The sequence below is a fragment of the Lissotriton vulgaris genome, chromosome 10 (assembly GCF_964263255.1).
Source record: "Lissotriton vulgaris chromosome 10, aLisVul1.2, whole genome shotgun sequence".
In the NCBI taxonomy this organism is placed as follows: Eukaryota; Metazoa; Chordata; class Amphibia; order Caudata; family Salamandridae; genus Lissotriton; species Lissotriton vulgaris.
In genome coordinates, this window is record NC_141698.1 from 687,989,862 (window position 1) to 688,014,180 (window position 24,319).

Genomic DNA, 24,319 nt, shown 5'->3' on the forward strand with positions numbered 1-24,319 from the left:
CCTCTCTTCACGTTTTAGAAAGCGACACATGTAATGGGGGGTTTGGATGCTCGATGGAATGAGCATGGGGTTACTGGTTCCCGTAACCCTTAAGTTCTGCTATATTGGCACATGAGAGGATACATATACAAAATCTTCATATTGTTTTTAGTCACCGATGTAGACAGGTGCATTTCTACAATATATGAATAAAGCTTCCTGTGATTAGAACATGGCCCCTCTGCCGTTAAACTCCTTATCTTGCTACAATACGCACAAGTTACTACTTGTGTAACAATATATCTGTAAGAGACATTAGTTAGTGATAGATTCCTTACCTTAGAATATCCCCAGGCGTCAGACTGGATCCGGAAACTTGCCGTAGCAGTACCCTTGCGCATCGGTAGGCGTCGTCTGCGGCTCCGCGTCTGTTGTCGGCGTCGTGGGCGCCGTAATGACGTCGTCGGAGTACTTACATGTCGCCTCCGTGTGCGGACGTCAGTTTTTAGACACTGCTTTTCCGCGACAGAAACGCAGAGCTATGCCAAAAACCAACACTGGTGCCATGAAACTAGGGCCCTAAAAAGGGGATGACCTTAACCCTAGATATCGGTTCGCAGAATGGGGAGGATGGGTGGGTCGGTAAGGAATCTATCACTAACTAATGTCTCTTACAGATATATTGTTACACAAGTAGTAACTTGTGCATCTGAAAGAGACACGTTAGTGATAGATTCCTTACCTTAGAATAGATACCCCAGCAATACCAACCCCGTGGTGGTGGGTCTGCGAACCAATAACTACACCAGAAAGTCCTGGAGGACGGAACGGCCAAAGAAGCAATCCCTCCAGACTGACTGTCCATGCAATAATGTCTTGCAAACGTGTGCAGCGAGGCCAACGTAGCCGCCTGGCAAATGTCCTGCAAGGGCACACCTCGGCCCAAGGCAGTCGTAGTCGCTGTGGCTCAAGTGGAATGAGCCCTCAGCCCAACAGGGGGTTCCTTCTTCGCCAAGGAGTAACACGCCTGGATACACAAGATGATCCACTGCGAGATGGTCCGCTTGTGCACCGCTTTCCCCTTCTTAGCGCCCACGTAACCAACAAAGAGTTAGTCATCCACCTGGAACTGGCGTGTGCAGTCCAGATAGAACGAGAGCGCACGTTTTGGGTCCAGGCGGTGGAGCCTCTCTTCCTCTCTCGAGGGATGCAGAGGCGGAAAGAAGGTGGGCACGGTGATAGATTGCCCAATGTGGAAGGCCGTGACTACCTTGGGCAAGAAGGAGGGCCTTGTCCGCAACACAACCTTGTCCGGATGGACTGAAAGGAAAGGAGGTTTACAGGATAGAGCCTGGAGCTCACTCACTCTCCTGGCAGAGGTGATGGCTACCAGGAAGGCAGTCTTCAAAGTGAGAAGGCGAAGAGGGCAGTTGTGAAGTGGCTCAAAGGGAGCGCACATCAGAAATGTAAGAACAAGGTTCAAGTCCCACGGAGGCATCAAGAAGGGAACAGGAGGGAACGCATGTGTGATGCCTTTCCGGAATCGATTAACGATAGGGGACTTAAACAAAGAAGGTTGATCAGGCAGCCTCAGAAAAGCTGAAAGAGCAGAAAGGTAGCCCTTGATAGTGCCCAGAGTAGAGCCCTGCTGGGCAAGAGAAAGAAGAAAGAGGAGAACCTCAGAAAGAGGGGCATTAATGGGATCCACAGCCTTTGCTGTGCACCATGCCACAAATCTGTTCTACCTGCAGGCGTATACCGACTTTGTGGAGGGACGCCTGGCTGCCAGAATGATGTTGCAAACTTCAGGAGGCAAGTCAAATGGCCTCAACTGTCGCCGCTCAATCTCCAAGCATGGAGGTGGAGACTGGACAGGTTCGGGTGGAGGACCGTCCCCTGCTTCTGAGACAGAAGGTCCTCCTGAAGAGGCAGACGAACCGGGGGATCGACTGACATACTGAGTAGCTCAGGATACCAGTACCTTCGTGCCCAGTCCGGAGTCACAAGGATGACTTGTGCCCGGTCGCGCCTGATCTTCTTCAGCACTCTGGGCAGAGGTGGTATAGGCGGAAAGGTGTACAACAGACCGCAACTCCACTCGCGACGAAAAGCGTCTCCGAGCGAGTGCAGCCTTGGAAATTCCAACGCGCAGAACTGATGATATTGCGCGTTCTCTTCGGTGGCGAATAGATCTAACCAAGGCTCTCCCCACTGCAGAAAGAGACCTTGCGCCACTTCCGAGTTCAGACGCCATTCGTGATCCATCATGCACCGGCGGCTGAGTTCGTCCGCCCTGGCGTTCAGAGAACCGGCCAGGTGTTGAACCACCAGAGTCACGCCCTGATGTTCCAGCCATTGCCAGAGGCGCAGAGCCTCCTGGCAGAGGGTCCACGACCCCACCCCGCCCTGTTTGTTGCAGTACCACATGGCGGTGGTGTTGTCCGTGAACACCTGCACTACACTCCCTCGGACAGAGGGGAGGAATGCCTTCAGTGCTAGACGAATCGCCCGCAGCTCCAAAAGGTTGATATGGAGCCAGGACTCCGCCGGAGACCAATGGCCTCTGATCTTCGCCTCTCCCATGTGGCCTTCCCAGCCCTGGAGGGAAGCGTCCGTCACAACTACGTGCTCCGGTTAGGGAAGGGAGAGGGATCTGCCGCTAACCCAATCGCAGTCCGTGAGCCACCACTGCAGCTATCTCGCAGTGCCCTCCGAGATCAGGACATGGTCGGACAGGTTGCCCTGATACTGGGCCCACTGAAACTTCAGGTCCCACTGCAGAGCCCGCATCCGCCACCGGGCGTGATGCACCAGAAGGATGCAGGAAGCCATCAGCCCCAGAAGCCGCAGCGTCTACCTGACCGAAACTCGGGATAAAGGCTGGAAGATTGGAATCAGAGCCTGTATATCCCGAATCCACTGTTCGGGTGGGTAAACCCGAAACTGCGCAGAGTCGAGAACCGCTCCGATGAAAAGGAGCTTCTGAGAGGGACACAGTTGTGACTTTGGCACATTGATGGAGAACCCCAGCTGGTGCAAGAGGTCTGCCGTAGTCTGGAGGTGGTTGACTACTGTCTGGGGCGAGCCCGCCTTTAACAACCAGTCGTCGAGGTAGGGGAAGACTGAGACCCCTAACCGGCGCAGATGAGCTGCGACCACCGCCATCACCTTCGTGAACCCCCGTGGGGTGCTGGTAAGGCCGAAGGGGAGCACGGTAAACTGAAAGTGCTCGTGGCCTACCGTGAACCGCAGGTAACGCCGGTGGGCCGGAAGGACGGGGATGTGGAAATAAGCATCCTGCAAGTCCAACGCTACCATCCAGTCTCCTGGGTCCAGGGCAGCTAAGACCTGAGCCAGAGTCAGCATTTTGAACTCCTTCCGGAGGAAGCCGTTGATGTGCCTTAGGTCCAAGATAGGGCTTGGCCCCCTTTGCCCTTCTTGGGTACCAGAAAGTAGTGGGAGTAGCAACCACGTCCTACTTCTGGCCCAGGAACGCGCTCTATGGCCCCCTTGGCCAAGAGGGCCGAAAAATCCTCCTGCAGAAGCCACAAGTGATCCCCCGATACGCGGTGGTGTTGCGGTGGCATGGCTTGAGGAGTCGTCTTGAAGGGGAGGGAGTAGCCCCTCCGGACGATCTGCAGCACCCACCTGTCCGAAGTGACAGTGCGCCAGTGAGAGTGGTGATGGCGAACCCTGCCCCCCACTGGCGTCACATGGGCTGAAAAGCACGGACTAGGAGGGTTTAGAGGTGGATGCTGCGGGGGAAGGTGTGGACTGACCTCGCCGTTGTCCCCGACCGCCTCCACAGCGGTTTCCACGGCCGCCACAGTGCTGGATGTTAGTCTGCGGTGAGTGGCTGGCGGCACGTGAGGGGACGCCCCTTCCTTGGCCACGAAAGGAGCGAAAGGCAGCCGTTTGCTGGCGCGGGCCGAGAGGCCCAAGGACTTGGCCGTAGCCCTGGAGTCCTTAAAGCACTCAAGCGCGTGGTCTGCCTTGTCGCCAAAAATGCGACGGCCATCGAACGGCATGTCCATCAGAGTGTTCTGGACGAAAAATTGGCGGACCTCAGCCAGGCGTGGCATCTCACCGCCACCATCGTTGCCATTGCTCTGCCCAGCGAGTCGGTGGTATCCAGCCCACACCGGATAGAATACTTGGCTGCATCTCGGCCCTCCAAAAGGGCTTGGCCGAGTTTGGCCCGTACCTCCAACGGACACTCTGGCAGCACTTCCGCCACCGTCTCCCACAGAGAGTGGGTGTAGCGGCCCAAGAGGCATGCGGTGTTGGAAGACCGCAGTCACAAACTAAGGGAGGAGAATATTTTCTTTCCATAATTCTCATACCTCTTGGATTCCCTGTCCGGCGGAGCCGACGGGAATGCGGTCTGGGAACTGGGAGGCCTGGATGATCAGACTCTCGGGGGTGGGGTGGGTGGACAGGAAACATGGGTCGCCCGGGGCCGGGCGGTGGCGTCTGGCCACGTTCCTATCTACGGGTGAACCCGTAGCGGGCTTGGACCAGGTGCCCAAAAGAACGTCAGTCAAGGTATCATTAAAGGGCAGCAGAGGCTCGGCCGAGCTGGACTGCGGTTTAAGTACCTCAGTGAGGAGGTTAGTCCTCACGGCCTCGATGGGGAGCTCAAGGCCCAAGGCCTTGGCAGCCCTCGTCAACACCACACTATAGGTTGCCCCCTCCTCCGAAGCAACGGTAGGAGGAGAGACAAAACCAGTGTCTGGAGAGGTGTCCAGGCCACTGGCCTCCCCAAGGTCTCCTGCCCGGTCCTCTTGAGACTGACACTCCCTGGTCAGAGGGTCTTCAGACCCCTCCCAATCCTCCTCATCACCCATCTCCTGATACTCAGGGTTGTCAATCAATGGGGCCGGTTCGTAGAAGTAGAAATCTCCAAACGGCGTCGGATGCGGACCGACGCCGGGGGGGTCGTAAGGTCCACCGGTCACGATCCAGAGCCCGAGGAAGGTCCAGCGGTGTCCCGCGGCACCGGGCCCGAAGGCGCCGGGGCCGCTTGACCTTGCGGCGCCGGGCCCGAAGGCGTCGGCGTGTCGGGACCATGGGGCCCTGCGGCGCCGGGCCCGAAGGCGTCGGGCCGAAGCCCCCGACCCGCTAGGGGCCCCAGACAGGTCCGCTGGGCCCGAAGGCGCCGCAGAGCAAGGGACCTCATGGCCTCATGACCTCATGGCCATGAGGAAGCGCTCAATCTCCTCCGGCGTCGCGTCTCGCCCAGGGACCGGAGGGTGTGGGGAGGAACGTGACGCCCGCGACTCCGAAGGAGCCGCGTGGGCGGTGTCACCCGAACCCCCGGCCGAGTTGCACGAGCGTCGGGGGGAGTCAGAAGAGCGATGACGCCTCTTCGACTTCTTGTGCTTCTTACCTGACGACGACTTCGACCCGGAGGAGTGGTGCCGACTCCCGGAGCTTTGGTGGCTCTGTCCCCGCGACCTGTCCCTCGACCTCCCGTGGGACCGGGACCTCACGCGGGGCGGGGCCGACTGCCGGAGTTCGAGTCGCCTGCGGGACCGCTCCCGCCTGGCTTTCGAAGAGAGGGCCCGGCAGTCGGAGCAGGCCTTGTCGTCGTGGTCGACGCCTAGACAAGTTAGGCATAGGTGGTGAGGATCCGTGACGGACATCGTGCGGTCGCAATCTTCACAGTGCTTGAAACCAGGCATCCCTACGGCACCGATCGGAGTCGCAAGACTTCGAGAAGGATCAAAAATGATCTCAAAAAAGTTAGTCAAAAATTGACTGGGTTACTGCTTTTTCCAGATCTGCGCTGGCTGGCGCGGAAAAAAGAAGAACTGACGTCAGCACGCGGAGGCGGCGTCTAATTACTCCGACGACGTCATCACGGCGCCGACGCCGACGACGGACGCGGAGCCGCAGACGACGCCTACCGACGCACAAGGGTACTGCTACGCAAAAGTTTCCAGATCCAGTCTGACGCCTGGGGATATTCTAAGGTAAGGAATCTATCACTAACGTGTCTCTTTCAGATATAGATACAAACTAAGAGGCCTTGACATAGGATGTTAGGTCAAGTTTGGGTTGGCGATCTTATACCCCAGTTTAATTTCAACTTTTGTTCTCATGAATTCCTATGTAGAGTTCTACTTGCTGGGAGATTCTATCGACGGTTGAGCTGATCCTTGCCTAAAAAATGTTGGTAAGGCAATGCTAAATGTTCACGGCCGGCACCCTACACTAGCTTTACAGTGGTGGTGGACACTGGTGTTTTAATTGGACAAGAGGCAAAATGTGCTTTTTTTTTTGTTTCGTTTATTTTCTACAGTGCCATACAACCTATTCAAGCTGCTGGAGCCTATAGGACAGTCCGCTAGCTGACTGTATGGCCTAATGGTTATTTATTTATTTTTTTACACACATGATATTGAGCAGAGTGACTTATAACTTTGGTCCTGATGAATGCCTTGAACTGTAAAGTCACATGGCAGAAACATGTTGACCAAAAGAAAGGGGAACATCTACATCCCTATTTCACTACGCTTTTAACCCTATAAATAGGGGCATTCTAATAATGTTTTCTTGCCACCCATGAGATAGATTTATTCACTTTTGCTTTCTGCACTCGGCCCCCTTAGGTAGAAACACAATACATGCTAGAGAACACCCCTGCTCCTTTCCTATGGGGAAGTTGTAGCCCACACTGGGTATCTTGCCAGAGTGTGGAGGGAACCCTATGATGAAGCATGCCACCTTAGGGTGATTGAGGGTTCTCGTCCGAACACAGTGTTTCACACTTTTCCTAGCTGGTTTACACCCTCTTTACACGGTCTATCCCTGCACACAGTGTGAATTGATAATTGGTTTGGAGCAGTACAGGTGATGTTGGGTCATTTGTGCTCCTTGTAGACCCCCCTTTTGTGAGATTAAGGTCCATCTTTTGCCACTTTATTTCAACGTGAGGCATTTGGACTTAGTGAGCCTCAACATCACTACTGACTTAGTCTTTGCTACCCAAACTGTTACAGTACATCAAAGCCAATTATGCCAGAGAAGAGAAAGAGGACCAAGACTGTCGCTCTGCATCACAGTAGGGGACTGAAACTGTGGCAATGCAGTAGAGGCCAGCACATGGTCCAATGCATATCCAGGTGAAGCTGGGCAGATGCAGAGGTCTCTTGAAGCTAGTAGTGCCACTGTACCTTGAACAGGAGGTCAACCTTATGAACCTTGGAGTCTTTGTCCTTGGGACAAAATGGAGAGCAGGTCCAGCCTTCAGAGGGCCCTTCTCAGGTTAAGAGCGCAGGACCACTCCTCTTCCAATCTTCCACATGTCCAGAAGTGATCTGAGGCAGGTACAACAACATCTACATCAGCCACACCTCTTAACCACGCTGGACCGACCACCACTCTGTCTACTTCTCCACCAAATCCACCACATTCCTTGCAGAAGCTGGAACAAGGTTACCGAAGACCAGCTCACCACCTCCCTCAGCAAGACCCAACCACTGACATCCACAGACACCAACACTTCAACATGCAACCTCCACTGCTGGATCTCTGAGTTTGCCGACACACTGAACCCCCTCAGGAAATCTTCAGGCAAACAGTCCTCAAAGAAAGTCAGCTGGTACTCCGCCGCCCTCCAAGAGTCCAGGCGCACCTGGAGAAAACTTGGAGGAGTAGGAAGATCATAGCAGACCACGCAGCCCTCAAATCCACTGTCACCGCACACCACCGCCTCATCAGAACAACTAAGAAAGCAGCCATCCAGGAACGCATTGTTGGACTCGGTATCTCCGGTCCACCTAGGGTAGCTTTGCACCAAGGGGTAAGGCCTAACTCCAATGGCAACTTGTAGTACGTGCGTCACATTCAACTCAGCACCCCAGCGCACCTCCACCAAAAATGACACCACACCTTGTTAGAAAAATAGAAATGTTTATCTTCTTGAGTTCAATAGATTTGGAATTGTCAATACATTTCATCAATTAAGTTTTCAGCAAGGCGAAATTCCAGCATAAGCTTTAAATAAGGAAAAGAAAATCCATTACACTTGGTTCAGAGCATTATCAAGCAATATTCAGTAACCATGCCAATGTGCTGTATGTAGGACACTATAACCAAGCGGGGGACTACAGCATTGGTTAAGCATTAGGTAGTTCTTTGCATCCTCAGTTGCATACATAAATAAATACATAAATAATCTCAAGATAGAAGATTAAATACGTTTACCAAAAAGTCTTTTGGTCAACTATACGCTTGACCTACATGAAAGTTCAGGAAAATGGCACAATACTCATTACCCTTCTGTTCGGTATAACATTACACAATAACAGGATTTGTTATTATCTCAGTGAATAGTTCCAGATACCGTTCTGGGAAAGCAGTTTAGGCGAATTCACCTAGGAAGAGAGAACCAGCAGGATTCACAGTTGTAACAAGGGCTGGTGAGTACAGACTTTATGGGCCAATTCTTTCACTACAATCGGCCAGAAAGATGTGTGATCCACAAAGGTTTATTCAAAAGGTTAGGCCCATGCAGAGTCACCACTGAAATGGGGGAACTTAGTTCGTGACATTCACCCCCAGTTGGCAGGTTCTCTCACCTTCTTTCCTCCCAGAACAGGTGATATCTTTCTATGCCTCTGACAGGCAGAACTAAATAACTCATTAAGGGCTGGGGAAAGAGCACCCTTGTTTTCCTGTTTACTGCGGCCGCTACAATATCTCCTCATCTCGGCCCCCAGCGTGTGCAATTTTCCCCGCTCCTCACCTGAGGATTGTTGTACATAGAGGGAAGCTGACGTCCACACAAAAAAAGAAGGGGGGGCTCACGACCAGAATACCGTCTCACTTTGCATCCCCGCTAGGCTTCCAGTCCCGGGGAAAGCAAGACAGCGTTCCTCAGCGGTAGCCAGAGGCGGAAGTACTGACAAGGGGGAGTGACGCGCAGGGCTGGAGCCTCGGTCTCTAGGCGACTCCACCCAGTGTCTCTCCCGATCCTACTTCAGCTTCCTGTCAGCGCGGCCCGGCTTCCCTTCCCAGTCCAGGCCGCCGCGTTGACTGGATCGCACCAGCAGCAATCTCCTCAGCAGCGGTGGCCGGCAACCGTCCCCTGAGGTCCCGCACACCTGGAAATCTCCCGGGGGCTGCCACAGTGAGTACATTCAAGGCTAGTGTCACAGGGGGGGAGGGGCGGTCCCAGGCTACCTGCGGTGTTTGCTAAAGAGTTCCTGCAGCCCGGGGAGGACCCTGGATTCATGGAGGTCACGTGAAGGGAAGACCTGTCACACTATGGCGGCAGAAGGGGCTCTAAGGGGATACTTCACCCAGGCTACATCCCCAGCTGAAGGCGACAGCACTCACCACCTGTAAGGGGGTTCTGGCTTCCTCAATACACAACCTGGTCAATTTGGAAGACCCTCTGCTGTGGAAACACTGGGGAAGAAGGGGGGTCCTGGTGTTAAATAAGGACAGGGTCAGATCAGCAGATGGGGGCAGCGTCAACTGTGAAGGATAGCAGCCCCTAAAGGCGGTCAACCTCTTCAGTGCGACAGCCTCCTCACTCAGCAGCCTGTACTCCAGCCAGCCCCTCAGTGTCCACTCTCTTCTCAAAATGGCCGCCCTGCACTCCCTCTATATATAGCCTGGGCCCAAGTGACTAGAGTGGACCAGAAAGTTCCAGAACCTCTCAAGTCACCCTATGGCCCAAAGCTCAGAGGTAAATTCTGACAGGCCACAATTTTATGTTAGAGCACCTATCCTCCATTTTACCAGGAGCACTTGCGCCCCACCATTAATCAGTAATGATGGTGCGCCCAGAGTTTTTAAGCCAACACAACCAAAAATCACAGTGAACACAAAAGTGGAGGTGAACAAAAGAGAAAAAAATGAGGAGGGACCACCCAAAGGGCTGACAGGTCTAACACGCATCACCTCACACAACAGCAAAGAACTCTTCGCCATAATCAAAGAATTAACTGAACACAGCACAGAGACAGCAGACATTACCCAGTCTCCAGACCTCTGCGACAACCTCACCACCTTCTTCTACTGCAAGATCAAGGAGATCTACAACCGCTTTGCAACCCTAAGAGCCAACCACCCACCTCACCCGCAACCACTGCACCCAATGATTGCAGACCTTGACCAACAGGACTACCCTTACTTCTGACAGCACCCTCTAGATCATGAAGAGCATCCACTCCGATGCCCCCTTGCATCGTTCCCCTCACCACATCTTCAACAGAGCATAAACTCTGCCGTACCACCAACTGCTCCATCGAATCCACAACCTTCCCGGAAGACTGGAAGCAAGCATAGATCAACCACTTCCTGAAGAAACCCTCTGTCGACTCAACAGACCTCAAGACCTACAGACCCATCTCTCTGAAACTCAAAAATAAACTGCAGAACGTCCAGAACGCCGCAGGCAGACTGATCCTAGAGATCCCATGTCGCAGCCACATCTCAAGCAACCTGAGAGACCTTCACTGGGCACCCGTCTACAAAAGAATGATCTTCAGGATCTTCACGCATGACTCAAAAGCCCTCCAAAATGCCAGACCTGCATATCTGAACCACCGCCTCTCCTTCTACGCTCCCAACAGACATCTCCGCACCGCCCAACTGGCCCTGGCCACCATCCCACAGATATGCAAGACCACGGCTGGAGGAAGATCCTTCTCCTACCTTGCTGCGAAGACCTGGAACTTCCTGCCTCTGCACTTCAGGCAATACCCACTGCTGCCACAATTCAGGAAGGACCTAAAAACCCAGTCTTCGACTGAACCCCAGATCCAAGGCCCCAACTCCCCCCCCCCCCTTGAGATCCTCATGTGGTGAGCAGTCATGCTTTATACTATTACTGATTGATTGATTCTGTTGGCGCCACATTTATGCCTAGAAGCAGCTTGTAGGTGGGGCCATTCCCCAACTAATGGGGTAACACTTCCCCAGAGTTGACCCTACCTAACTTTGCAGCATTTCCTGCATGCCCTACTGCAAACAATTGCACAATGTCCCTGCCAGTCTCTACCTAAAACTAAGATAGCAGAACCTTTACGGCCCTGTGACGAGAGCTCTTAGGCCCACCCTAGCAGTCTGCCCACTGTAATGAGAAACTCCTCCTCTATGGCAACTCAAAAACACCTCTGGGGCATCTCCACTCCCACTGGATTGGTACCTGCAGGACAAGGAGAACAGAGGAGGGAACAGGCCCAGGTGTTAGCTACATCAGCTTATGACAGGGTGGGCATCTTTGAAGTTTATTAGGTTCGTGGGCACAGCACAGATGATCCTCCTGTCAATGAAACAGAGCACAACCCCACACCCAAAGCCTTGGTCTCAGCTCTGGGAGCACTTTCACATCTCAAAAGGCCCATTCAGTGCCTGGGTAATGGTTGCAGGTCATGCAAAAGGGCTTCTAAATGCTTTCGACAGGGAAAAGGCAACTTTCTAAAAGTACCTGCAATAAAATACTTATTACAAATCTGACTTCACCAATGAATTGGTGTCGGAATAAATATTTCAAAAACTCCAAAAATATACTTTGTAGCTGCTTCCTAGTCAGAGATGGCAATATTAAATTTAATTTATTGACCTTTCAACCCTGCTACAGTGAAAAACATTTACCTTACAGACTCAGAGTACACTTTTGTACCATATACTAGGGACTAATAAGTAAGTTAAATAGGACAGTCAGAGGTAATGGGAACACCAGTATTTACCTCAGGATACCAAGGTAAGTGTACAATATTCTTAAGCCAGCAAAAATAGTCCATTCAAAAACCAGGGATAGTACCACCCAAAAGATAGTCATTTCCAACACTAGGCTTAAATTAGCTTCAGCAACCTAATGCCCCCATTATCATATTTATCCTTTATAGTCTGACACATCCTTCTTGTTAAGGTGTCTGGCCAAAATGTAAATCTAAGGAAAGGAAAATGTTACTTACCAGTATGCATCTGTTCTTGGCATGTAGAGCTGCAGAGTTGTACACTATGCATTAGATCGCCACCTGGTGTTGGGCTCGGATGATTGCAGGTTGTCGTCTTCTTGGAAGAAGTCTTTGTAGTCAAGAGATAGGCGACTCCTCCCTTGGACAATACTGCACACGGGCATCAACTCCATCCTTGGATTGTTTTTCGCCATGATGGGAAATGATGGAGTTAGTAGAAGTAAAGAAAAAAGGATGTGCATGCGTGTGCATATAAGTAAGATGAAAAACTAGAATGGATACAAGTTCTGGGGAGGCGGGAGGGCGTGTACAACTCTGCAGCTCTACATGCCAAGAACAGATGCATACTGGTAAGTAGCATTTTCCGTTCGAGGCATATGACCTGCAGATTGTACACTATGCATTGATTGTGCAGCAGTGTCTCCCCTAGCGGTGGTCACCTGTATCCGTTGCAGTAGTTTGAAAGAGAGTTCTAAGGACAGCTTGCCTACTGCAGCTTGCTGCTTGGCTTGCACGTCAACACAATAGTGTTTTGTGGGGTGTAGACCATGTTGCTGCCTTGCATATGTCCTCTAGGGGTATGTTTCCTAAGAAGGCCATAGAGGCTCCTAGTTTGCGAGTGGAGTGCGCTCTAGGAGGAACTGTTAATGTACGTTTAGCTTTAATATAGCATATTTGTATACACTTTACAATCCACCTCGCAATCCCACCTTTGGAGAAGGGGTAGCCTTTGTGTGGAGGAGAGAAGGATACAAACAGTGGTTTTGTTTTTCGAAAGGATTTAGTTCTATCGATATAGTATAAGAGAGCCCTCGTAACATCCAATGTGTGTAAAGCTCTTTCCGCTACAGAGTCTGGGTTTTGGAAAAACACAGGTAACTCTACGGATTTATTTAGGTGAAAAGGAGTGATGACCTTTGGAAGAAATTTTGTGTTCGATCGAAGAACCACTTTGTTAGGATGTATTTGAAAAAATGGTTCTTGTATAGTGAAAGCTTGTATCCCACTTGTTCTTTTGAGAGAAGTAATGGCAACAAGGAAAGCGGTTTTCCATGTTAGGAATTGCAGTTCACATTTATGTAGAGGCTCGAAAGGGGGCTCCATGAGTCTTGTAAGGACAAGATTCAGGTTCCACACAGGAGAAGGTGGTAATGTAGGTGGGATTATTCTTTTTAATCCTTCCATGAATACTTTGATTGCAGGTACTCTGAAGAGAGACAGATGTTGCCTGTTTTGTAAATAGGCTGCAATTGCTGCCAGGTGTAGGCGTATGGAGGAATATGCCAAGTTAGACCTTTGTAAATGTAAAAGGTAGCAAATGATATTCTGGATGGAAGCATCCAGGGGATCAATGTGGTTATTGTTGCAATAAATGGCAAATCTCTTCCATTTAGCGGCATAACACGCTCTGGTAGTAGGTCTCCTAGCCTCTTTAATGATGTTCATACAGTCTGGTGGTAGGTTTAGATAACCAAACTCTAAGACTTCAGGAGCCAGATCGCCAAATTCAGTTGGTTTGGGTCTGGGATTTCTGATTTCTCCATGGTTCTGTATTAACAGGGAGGGTGTGAGCTGAATCTTTTGATGTGGAACCAGAGAGAGAGATCTAGTAGTGTGGTGAACCACGGTTGGCGTGCCCATGTGGGAGCTACTAGGATCAATGTGAGAGACTGTTGTGTGAGCTTGCGCACTACTCATGGAATGAGTGGGAGAGGCGGAAAAGCGTACGCAAATCTGCCTGACCAGTTCATCCATATCGCATTGCCTTCAGACAGTGGATGTGGAAACCTGGCGGCGAAGGCTGGGCATTTTGCATTTTCGTGGGTGGCAAACAGATTTATGTGCGGGTGCCCCCACCTTTGGAAGAATGGTTGAAGATCATGTGGATGTAGTTCCCATTTGTGAATCTGTTGTGACTGCCGACTTAACAGATCTGCTATCTGATTGTGAACTCCAAGAAGGTGTTCCGCTAACAGATGTATGTTTTGAAGGATGGCCATCTCCAAATGTCCAGTACAAGCTGGGACAGTTGCAGAGAGTGTGTCCCCCTGTTTTTGTATATAGTACATGGCTGTCATATTGTCCGTCCGGATTAGGAACGCTTTGTTTTGTACTTGAAGTTGAAAAGTTTTGAGTGCTAAGAATATTGCCAGCAGCTCTAGATGGTTGATATGGAACAGTTTCTGTTGATTGGTCCATTGACCTGGAGTTGTGTGATGTAAGAGATGGGCTCCCCACACTGTGAGGGATGCGTCTGTTGTGAGCACTACTTGTGGAACAGGCTCAAGGAACGGCCGCCCCTTTGTCAGGTTTTTGGTGTTCCACCACTGCAGAGAGCGATGTGTGCGGCTGTCGACCAACACCAGGTCTTTCAGCTGACCTTGAGCTTGGTTCCACTGTTGTGCTAGGCACTCTTGTAGTGGACGCATTTGCAATCTTGCGTGTGGTACTATGAAGATGCAAGATGCCATCATGCCTATTAGTCTCATGAACATCCTGGCTTGCAGGGACTGTTGACGTTGGAAAGTGTTGACTAAGGCTTGAATGCTTTGTATCCTGGCTGGACTGGGATATGCTAGGGCTGTAGACGTGTTTAGTGTAGCCCCTAGATACTGATGTACATGCGAAGGCTGCCGGTCCGACTTAGTGCAGTTTATCGTAAACCCCAAGTCATGCAACGTTTGAACCGTTTGATGTGTGTGTTGGACACACTGATTGAATGACTTGGCTTTTATGAGCCAGTCGTCTAGATAAGGGAAGACCTGTATCTGTTGTCGTCGGAGATGTGCCACTACCACTGCCAGGCACTTTGTGAATACATGTGGTGCCGTTGTCACTCTGAATGGAAGGACTTTGAACTGATAATGTTGTCCTTCCAGTACAAACTTGAGATACTTTCTGTGAGAAGGATGTATGGGGATATCGAAGTAGCCGTCCTTTAAATCTAGTGTTGTAAGGAAGTCGCCTTGTTGCAGCAGTGGAAGCACTTGTTGTAGAGTGATCATACGAAAATGATCTGATTGTATATAATGGTTGAGGGGCCTGAGGTCTAGAATTGTCCTCAGTGTTCCGTCCTTCTTGGGAATTAGAAAGTACAGCGAGTAAACCCCTGTTCCTTGTTCTTCTAAAGGGACTATTTGAACAGCATCTTTTTGTAGAAGTGATAGAACCTCCTGTTGAGGCAGAGTCAGATGGTCTGTAGACATTGGACGCTGCCTGGGAGGGATGGTTGGCGGGGTTGCTGTAAGTTCTAGGCAGTAGCCATGTTGGATAATCTGTCTTACCCACTTGTCTGTTGTAATGGAATTCCAGACAGGCAGGAACTGTGTTAATCTGTCCCCTACAGGAGTGGAATGCTGTGGGGGGAGCAGAGGGAAGTCACTGTTTTGTGGCGGAAGAGGATCGGTTGTTATTGTTACCGCGACCTATTCCTTTGTTATTATTGCCTCTGTATCCTCCTCTAAAGTATCCCTTGTTAGAGGACGTTTGTGATTTGAAAGATGTTTTAGTGTCTGCTCCAGTTTGTTTGAAGCCTCCTCTGTAGAAGGAGCAACGAAAGGAGCTTCTAGCTGGTGTAGACTGTAAAGCCCCCATAGACTTTGCGGTGTCAGTATCTTTCTTCATTTTTTCCAGTGTAGTGTCTACTTCTGGGCCAAATAACTGGTTCTGGTTAAATGGTTGGTTTAAAATGGTGGTTTGCACTTCTTGTTTAAACCCTGAAATGCGTAACCACGCATGTCTCCTAAATATGACACTGGTATTTATAGCCCTGTATGCTGTATCTGCGGCATCTAGCGCGCATTTTATAGAGGCATTGGAGATTAGCTTGCCTTTCTGTATAAGGTCCTTTGCTTGATCCTTGTACTGATCTGGTAGGTGCTCAAGCAGTTTTTCTAATTGATCATAATGAGCCCTACTATTGTAGCGAGAGAGGAGGGCTTGTGTATTTGCTATACCCCAAATGTTTGTAGCTTGTGCAGCTATTCTCTCACCTGACGCATCAATCACTTTTGATTCCTTGTCAGGTGGGGTGCTTCTCCAGAAGTCTGAGAATTTGCCCTCTTTCTAGCATTGTCCACCACTAATGAGTCTAGTGGTAGGTGGCCTTTAATGTAGACTGGATCTGTGGGTGCTGGTCTATATTTTTTCTCAATTCTAGGGTTTAATATCCGAATGCGTACAGGGTCTTTAAATACTTCTGGAGCGTGTTTGATGACCCCCTTTATCATGGGAAGAATTTGGGCAGACCGCTGAGACTGCTCAAAGGTATCTAGGAGAAAATCTTCCTCAATGTCATCGGAATGCATAGGGACCATATGGTAAACAGCAGCTCTGTTTAACAGATGACCAAAGACAATGGGATCTTCTGGAGGGGAAGGTTTTGATGGGTATGACTGCGGTTCAGGAATGTCAGGCACATTTGGGTTTGTAAAGTCCCATATAGGCACATTTTTTGGGTTTCGAAAAGTCCCATATACCCTCATCTACATGGAATGAATCAGGTTCTTGCATGTCCTCCCCTCCACACAAATTGTATTCATCATCATTCTGCTGTGAGGAATGTGATAATGGGGAATGTATAGGAGAGATTTGAGGTGATATGTGAGGGGGAACAGGAGAAGAAGGAAGAGAAGTTATAGGAGAGGAAGGGTTCGGAGCCGGTGCTTCTTTCGGTTTCGGTAGATTTTTACGTTTCGGTGCCGGTACTATTTTAGGCTTTGGTGCCGAAGGGTCTTTTGGCTTCGGCACCGAGGCATCTTAATCTTTCGATGCCGATGGAAGAGGCTTGCTCGGTGTCGAGACACTAGATGGCTTAGTTGTTTTCTTCGGAGCCGGGCTGGAAGGCGGGGCTTTAGAAGTAGGTATTCGGTCCAGACTGGGCCCTTTGGGCAGAGTGCTGACCTTTGCCTTCAGTTTGGACAGAATATGTGGTGCAGGGGCATAAGTACTCACGCACTGACCCGATGGAATGGAGTCATCGGAGTCGTCTGCCTCCGATACGATCTGGAGATCAGGTGAGTCTTCTTCGGAAATGAGGGGAAACTCTTCATCAATGATGTCTTCCGGTGCTGGAGCAGACCTCCTCCTTTCGTGTCGACGGGCTCTCCGATCTCGAATTGTTTTCTTCGATCGGAAGGACGCACAAGCTGTGCAGGTCGACTCGTCGTGTTCCGGCGATAGACAGAGGTTGCAAACGTCGTGGTGGTCGCTATGTGGGAACTTTGCTCGACATACCGGGCATCTTTTGAACGGAGTTCTTTCCATGTGGTGCAGGCCGCACAGCGTCGATAGGCCCAACGGCCTGCGTCGATGACCGGAATGGAACTGATGATGTTGAAAGTATCGTAGTCGATGTCGAAGGTAGTTTGAAGAAGTTAAAGGAATTTCTGCGCTTCGAAGTTGCTGAAAAGTCTTTTTCTAGCCGGAGCGGAGAAACTTTCATCCGAACCCAGAGGCGGAAAAAAACAATCTAAGGTTGGAGTCTATGCCCATGCGCAGTATTGTCCAAGGGAGGAGTCACCTATCTCGTGACTACAAAGACTTCTTTCAAGAAGAAGACAACCTGCAATCATCAGCCCAACACCAGGTGGCGATCTAATGCATAGTGTAAAATCTGCAGTTCATATGCCTCAAACCTCTTTTTTTTTTTACATACTGGGGGATTAAAACTGTGGCAGGTCCCAGTTTAACAGGCAGAGCAGCAAGCAATCCAGTCATTGTTATGCCAGTATTAATGCAAGTTTGGAGGAATGTGGCTTCCAGGGAAGCTGTGAATGAATATCAAACAAAGAAAAGGGGCAAAAAGGCATTACAACTAAAGTGATTTGACATAAAGCCAAAGCTGAATTTTGCTCCTTCAATGGTGGCCACAAACTCCAAAACAACACGCTAAACAGTGCTTTCAGGAGCGGAGGACACTGAAGGGACATATTTGGTAATTATTGAGAGCATGGAGAAAAGTCTGACCATCACAAAAGTTGCAGAAGGATCATGTTACTCCCTCTTTACACATCCGTTCTTGGCATGTAGAGCTGTAGAGTTGCATGCTTTGCATACTCCTGCCATCTAGTGTTGGGTCAGGATTTTTGCAGGTTCTTCTTCGAAGAAGTCTATCCAGTCACGAGGTAAGGGGACTCCTCCTTTCGGTGATAGTTCGCATGGGCATCAAATCCATTCTTGGATTGTTTTCCAGCAAGAGGGTGAGAATGGAGTAAGTGAGTGCAGTACAGAGATGTCCATATGTACGTAAAGTAAAGTGCAACAACCACAGGTGTCTGGAGAGGAGGGAGGGTGCAAGCGAATTTACAGCTCTACACGCCAAGAACAGATGCTTACAGGGTAAGTAACAATCCGTTTGAGGCACATGCGCAGTAGATACACATGCTTTGCTTAGATTTCACAGCAGTATTCGCCCAAAGCGGTGACTAACCAGCGGGTGTAGCAGTTGTTTGAAAAAAAGTATTTTTAACACTGCTTGTCCTACATTCTATTGTTGAAGTGCTAAGACATCCACACAATAATGTTTGGTAAACGTGTGTGGTGTAGACCATGTATGAACCCGACATATGTAAAAACAACAATTGATGGACAGAATGCAGAACAATGTCATACATTCACCCCAGTACAGAGATCTGGGCCTAAATCCATCGTTTTTTGCTCACCCTGCCATTCCAGTTTGAACCCAGCCATATGCAAATCAGTCTTGACCCTGTGCCCAATGGGAACAGTCCAGCCCGAACTGCCAGGCCAATGGACAATTGCGTAATGGTTTAAAGGGTAGACTCATAAGCCTTGTGAGAACAATGTTAAGGTTCCAGATAGGTGAAGGTGGTACCCTGGGTGGTATTCTTTTAAGGCCTTTGATAAAAGCTTTATGTTCTGGAACTTTGAATAGGGACAAATAATGTGTTTTGTAGATATGCAGTTACCACTGTAGATGCAAAAGATAACAAATATTATTTAGCATAGATGCATCAAGTGGATCAATTGTGTTATTTTTTACAATAGATGACAAACCTTTTCCACTTTGCTGCATAGCATGCTCTAGTGGTAGGTTTTCTTGCTTCTTTTAGGACTGTCATACAATCTGGTGGTAGGTTTAAATATCCAAACTGACTTCAGGAGCCAGATTGCTAGATTGAGCTCATTGGGATTTGGATGTTGGATTTCTTCACAGCTCTGTGTGAGAAGGGTGGAAGAGAGATGCAGTTGTTGGTGTGGCACTACCGACAGTTCTAGTAGTGTGATGAACCATGGAGGACGAGCCCAGGTAGGCGCACTAGAATTGGTGTGAGTGATGTCTGAGTTTCTGAACTATCATTGAAAGTAGGGGGAGAAGCGGAAAAGCGTAAGCAAATATCCCTCACCAGTTCACCCATAGGACATTGCCTTTGGATAGACGGTGTGGGAATCCGAGGCGACATTTGGGTATTTTGAGTTCTCTACTGTAGCAAAGAGGTCTATCTGTGGAAATCCCCATTTTTGGAAGTATGGATGGAGACCCTGGGGATGAAGTTTCCATTTGTGTACTTGTTGGTTCATTCTGCTGAGGATAGTCGGCAAACTGGTTGTGCATTCCTGGAAGGTGTTCTGCTAGAAGATTAATTTTGTGATGTATCCCTCAACGCCAATGGTCAGAGAGGCGTTATAATTGTAGAGAGTTTCCCCTCCCCCACCCATTTTTGTGTACAGAATACATTGCGGTCATATTGTCAGTCCAAACTAAGACAACATTCCCTACTAGATGAGGCCGGAAAGCTTTTAGTGCGGATGGTACTTTAGTGGAGATGGGCACCCCGACCTGTAAGAGAGGTATCTGCTGTTAGTACAACTTGTGGCATGGGGTTGATGAAAGGCCGACCTTTTGATATGTTTTGTATGTTCCACAACTGCAGGGAGCAATGAGTGCGGCTGTCTACCAACACTAGATCTGTTAATTGACCCTGTGATTGATTACAATGACGTGCTAAACATCCCTGATTCCTGTAGAGGACACATGTGTAATCATGCGTGAGGAACTATTGTAATGCAGGATGCCATCATTCCTAACAGCTGCGTGAAAGTTTTCACTGTTAGGTACTGGTTGGTTTGAAACTGTAGTAATAAAGTTTTGAATCCTGGCTGCATTGGGAGAAGCTAATCTGTGTGAGTGTTTAGTGCTGCTCACAGATATGTTTGCAGTCGTGAGGGTTGAAGGTGGATTTTTTGTGTTGTAAACACTTTCTCTGTGTGTTCTCTTTGAGGAGCCAATCATCTAGGTATAGGAAGACATGAATTTGTTGTCTTGTTAGATGAGCTGCTATCACTGCTAGACATTTTATGAATACTCTGGGTGCAGTAGTTACTCCGAATGGAAATACTTTAAATTGATAGTGGTTTCCTGCTATCACAAATCTGAAATATTTTCGATGTGCTGGGTGGACAGAAATATGAAAGTATGCGTCCTTTAAGTAAAGTTTCAACATACAGTTGCCTTGTTGTAGAAGTGGAAGCACTTGTTGAAGGGTAACCATTTGAAACTGTTCTGACAGTATGTATAGGTTTATGGACCTGAGATCTAACATTGGTCGCACAGCGAGTAGACTCCTAATCCTTGGTGTTGTAATGGAACTGGTTCTATAGCTCCTTTTGTTATAAGAGTTTGTACTTTTTGCTAGAGGAGCTGTTAGTGTGGTGATGAAATCTTGTGATTGCGAGGTAGAATATTGGGAGCATTGCTGGTGAGTTCTAGGCAATAACCAGGTTGGATAATGTCTAATACCCATTTGTCTGTTGTTATTGCTTGGCAAATCGGAAGAAAGTGTTGTAGTCTTTCCCAGACAGGTGAAAGGTGGGCGGGGGGAATTATAGGTAAGTCACCGTTTATTGGGAGATTGACAGGTACATGTTGGTGTGCCTTTTCCTCTGCCTTTAAAATAGTTCCCTCTGTAACCTCCTTTATAGAAACTCCTAGATGAAGAGGGTTGCATGTTTGATTTGTATGAGGATACATTTGAATCTGAGGGATTACTTTTGGATCCTCCACTATAGAATGAGAGGCAAATATAACCCCTATTTGATGGTGACTGAAGTGCTCCCATTGACTTTGCCACTTCTGTATCTTTTTTCATTTTCTCGAGTGACACATCAACTTGAGGCCCAAAGAGGTGTTCTTTGTCAAATGGAACATTTAAAATAGACTTTTAAACCAGTAGTTTAATACCAGAGATTCTGAGCCAAGCATGTCTTCTAAGGAGAAGGCTGGTGTTAATTCCCCTTGTTGCAGTGTCAGCAGCATCTAGTGCACATCAAATGGAGGAGTTCAATATTAATTTTCCCTATTGCACTAGTTCCTGTCCTCTTTTTTTATACTCCTCTGGGAAGTGTTGGAGTAGCTCCTCCATTTCATCCCAGTGGGTTCCGTCATATCTCGCCAATAGTCCTTGTGTTTTGGCAATGCGCCAATGGTTGGCAGATTGTGCAGCTATTCTTTTTCCTGATGCATCAATTAACTTCGACTCTTTCTCTGGAGGAGGTGCATCTGCTGTAGTTTAATAATTTGCTCTCTTCAGAGTATTGGATACAACTGGGGAATCTAAAGGCAACTGCCCCTAATAAAAAATTGGGTCAGATGGTGGAGGTTTGCATTTTTTATTGAACTTTGGCGTTATTATACGGGAACGTACAGGGTCTTTAAAAATACCATTGGCATGTCTCATCATGCCTGTTAGCATTGGTAAACTTTGAGTTGTCCTATGTGGAGAACCTAATGTTTCAAATAGAAAATCCTCTTCTAAGGATTCCTTGTATAGCGTAATTCCATGGTATGATGCTGCTCTTGAAATTAACTCATGGTATGCTGAGTCTTCATCAAGAGGGGGTTGCTTTGCAGGGTATAAATCAGGGTCCTTATCCATAGGATGATCAATATTATAATCATTCCATGGATCTACTGGTGATGGACTATTGTCATCCCCCTCTTCTATATCAGGCTGTGTATGTGGAGAGCCCTGTGGTGTGATGTTTAAGGGGTCTGAGCATGGTAATGGTGGAGGGGATTGAGGGATAGGGTAGCTATGACTTGTAGCAATGTCCTTTTTTAGTGGTATTTTGCTGTTTGTATCCTCTGGAGCAGTCTTTCTTTTGGATGGCATTGCATCCTTTGCCAAAATAGGTCCAGTATCTGGATTCTTTTACATTTTCTTTTGTTTAGGGTCCAGTTTTTCCTTCAAACGTTTCAGAGGTTTTTGAAGGGTATCTTTTGGTTCCAGTGCCACATTTTTTCGATGCAGAGTTTGACCGGACTTTCTTATCCTTTGGAGCTGAAGGTTTCGGTTCCCAGTGTGTTTTGTCTCGACTCAAGACCGAGCGAAAGGCTTGATATGCTGTTCCAATGCAGAGCCCAAAGGTGAGGCCGTTAGAAGCAGTCTCTCGGTGCCGACCCAGTTACTCAAGGTACCCTGTCCTGCTGGAACATCTTTGGACTCCAACTCTATCTTTAGTTCCGAATCAGATTCTTAGATAAAGAAGGCCTCCTCCTCTTTTGCTGCCAACACTTCCTTTTCCTTCTGTTTGGTATCTTCCCCGAAGATATCCGGTGTGTAGTTGAAGTTCTGCCGTTGCATGTCCCTACGTCGAGCTCGGCGGTCCCTCAAAGTCTTTTTTCGATCGGCAGGAGTCGCAATCTTCTTCCTTGTGCTCCCGTGAGAGGCACAAGTTGCAGACTTTACGCAGGTCCATACGCGGGTACTTTAGAGTGGCACAGTGACAGAATTCAAACGGAGTCCGTTCCATCGGCAGAAGACTGGATGATTATGACGGAGTGGAAGTTGACTGACACAGCTAGGCCTGAAGGCCGGCAACAACATCTTCTCGCTCGAAGATAGGAGTTTTCAAATTTTTTCTACACGCAGGATTAATTGGACGTGTACCAACAAGCGTACAGTGGGTTGAGCACCTAGGGGATACTGAAGAATGGTCTTTAACCTGAGAGCCGCAAACCATGTCCGAACCAGATGGTGGAAAGAAAACAGTCTAACAATGGAGTTGATGCTTATGCGCACTATCATGGAAAGGAGGAGTCACCTTACCTTGTGAATGGAAAATACTTCTTTGAAGAAAAACAACTTGCAAACATTCTGACCCAACACTACATAGCAGGAGTATGCAAAGCATGTGTATCTACTGCACACATGCATCCAACATATTGCATTTATTTGGAAGAATTTTTTTCTACAGGATTGAATCATCTGAAGCTTTCGAACATCAATATAAAGCAGCAAGACTTTGCCTGAAGTCTAAGAAATGAGACCACACTATCCACAACTAGAGAGCTCCACTGGCTCCTTGCAGGACAAATAATAGAGTTCAAACTTCTATGCATGCTCTACAGAAAATCTCAGGGAAGAGTAACACACCAACCTTCACCTTGCCTATAAATCACATTGCAGCCAGAGCGAGAGAAAATCTCTCTAAAGAGTATCATTTGGGTCCAACATAAGCAGTGATGTGCCAATAAAGAATGACATGGCTTGTATGATTCACAATACCTTTAAAAGTAAGTAACCACATACACACCCTCCTGCAAACCCCGATTTAGCAACTTTAAAATTGAAATGCATGCTAACTTCAAAGGTAAAAAAAAAATTAGGGAATCAAGAGAGCTGGTAATCTGGGTCAGCAACAATGTTGAACCTGAACTGATAAGGATCTCAAATTCTCAGTGCTTCAAAATGTTTGTTAAAGTTCCTACTACTGCATTGACTAGATCCTACAAAGCCCCTGTTTGTTAAGACTGGACCAGGCCTGAAAGAACAGAGCACAGAAACCAAGGGAGCTGTAATGACCAAAGCCAGATGCTCAAAACATCCAAGTGTTTAATGAGCTGCTACAGCGTCATACGATTTAAAGCACTGTCTCTACATGTCTCAGTCCAGTCTCCTTCTACCACATGCACTCATGGGAACTGATAGAAGATCCTTTGGAATGTAAGATTTAGTCTAAGAGGCGTGTGGCACCTAATAAACACCACCTAACATAACATTGTCTCCAATTTGTTAAAATTGAAGAAAGATGGACATGAGGTAGTGAGCGTTTGGGCAGAACACTAAATGGGAGAAAAGCTGTACCTTTTTCATAGGTTTGCTTCTTCTCCGCTTCAGAAAGAGCAAGGATCTTTGCTTTCAACTTTTCCTCCTCAACTTTGGTTTGTTTGTCATAGTAGCTTGCATCTGGACTCATTGATAAGGTCAATCTATGCGGATTATCCTGTAGAAACGAAAATAAGCATGGAACAAGAAAATAAAATTCACAATGTACTCACCATAATGAATTGCATAGTCCTTAGTCAATTGTTGAAGCTGGTGCTATGGTTGCTCTCCAAAGAGATTTTTTTAAAGCAAACTTGACATAACAGAACAGAC

General features: G+C 48.3%; 1 protein-coding gene across 1 annotated transcript in view; it reads right to left on the reverse strand.

Moving 5' to 3' along the window:
* The window catches only part of PITRM1 (pitrilysin metallopeptidase 1), a 354,406-nt gene that overhangs the window by 193,942 nt on the left and 136,145 nt on the right, over positions 1-24,319 (reverse strand). Inside the window, exon 14 of the mRNA XM_086941520.1 lies at positions 24,026-24,164. Coding sequence (XP_086797646.1) covers positions 24,026-24,164 — 139 coding nt within the window. The remainder of the gene's footprint in view (positions 1-24,025; positions 24,165-24,319) is intronic.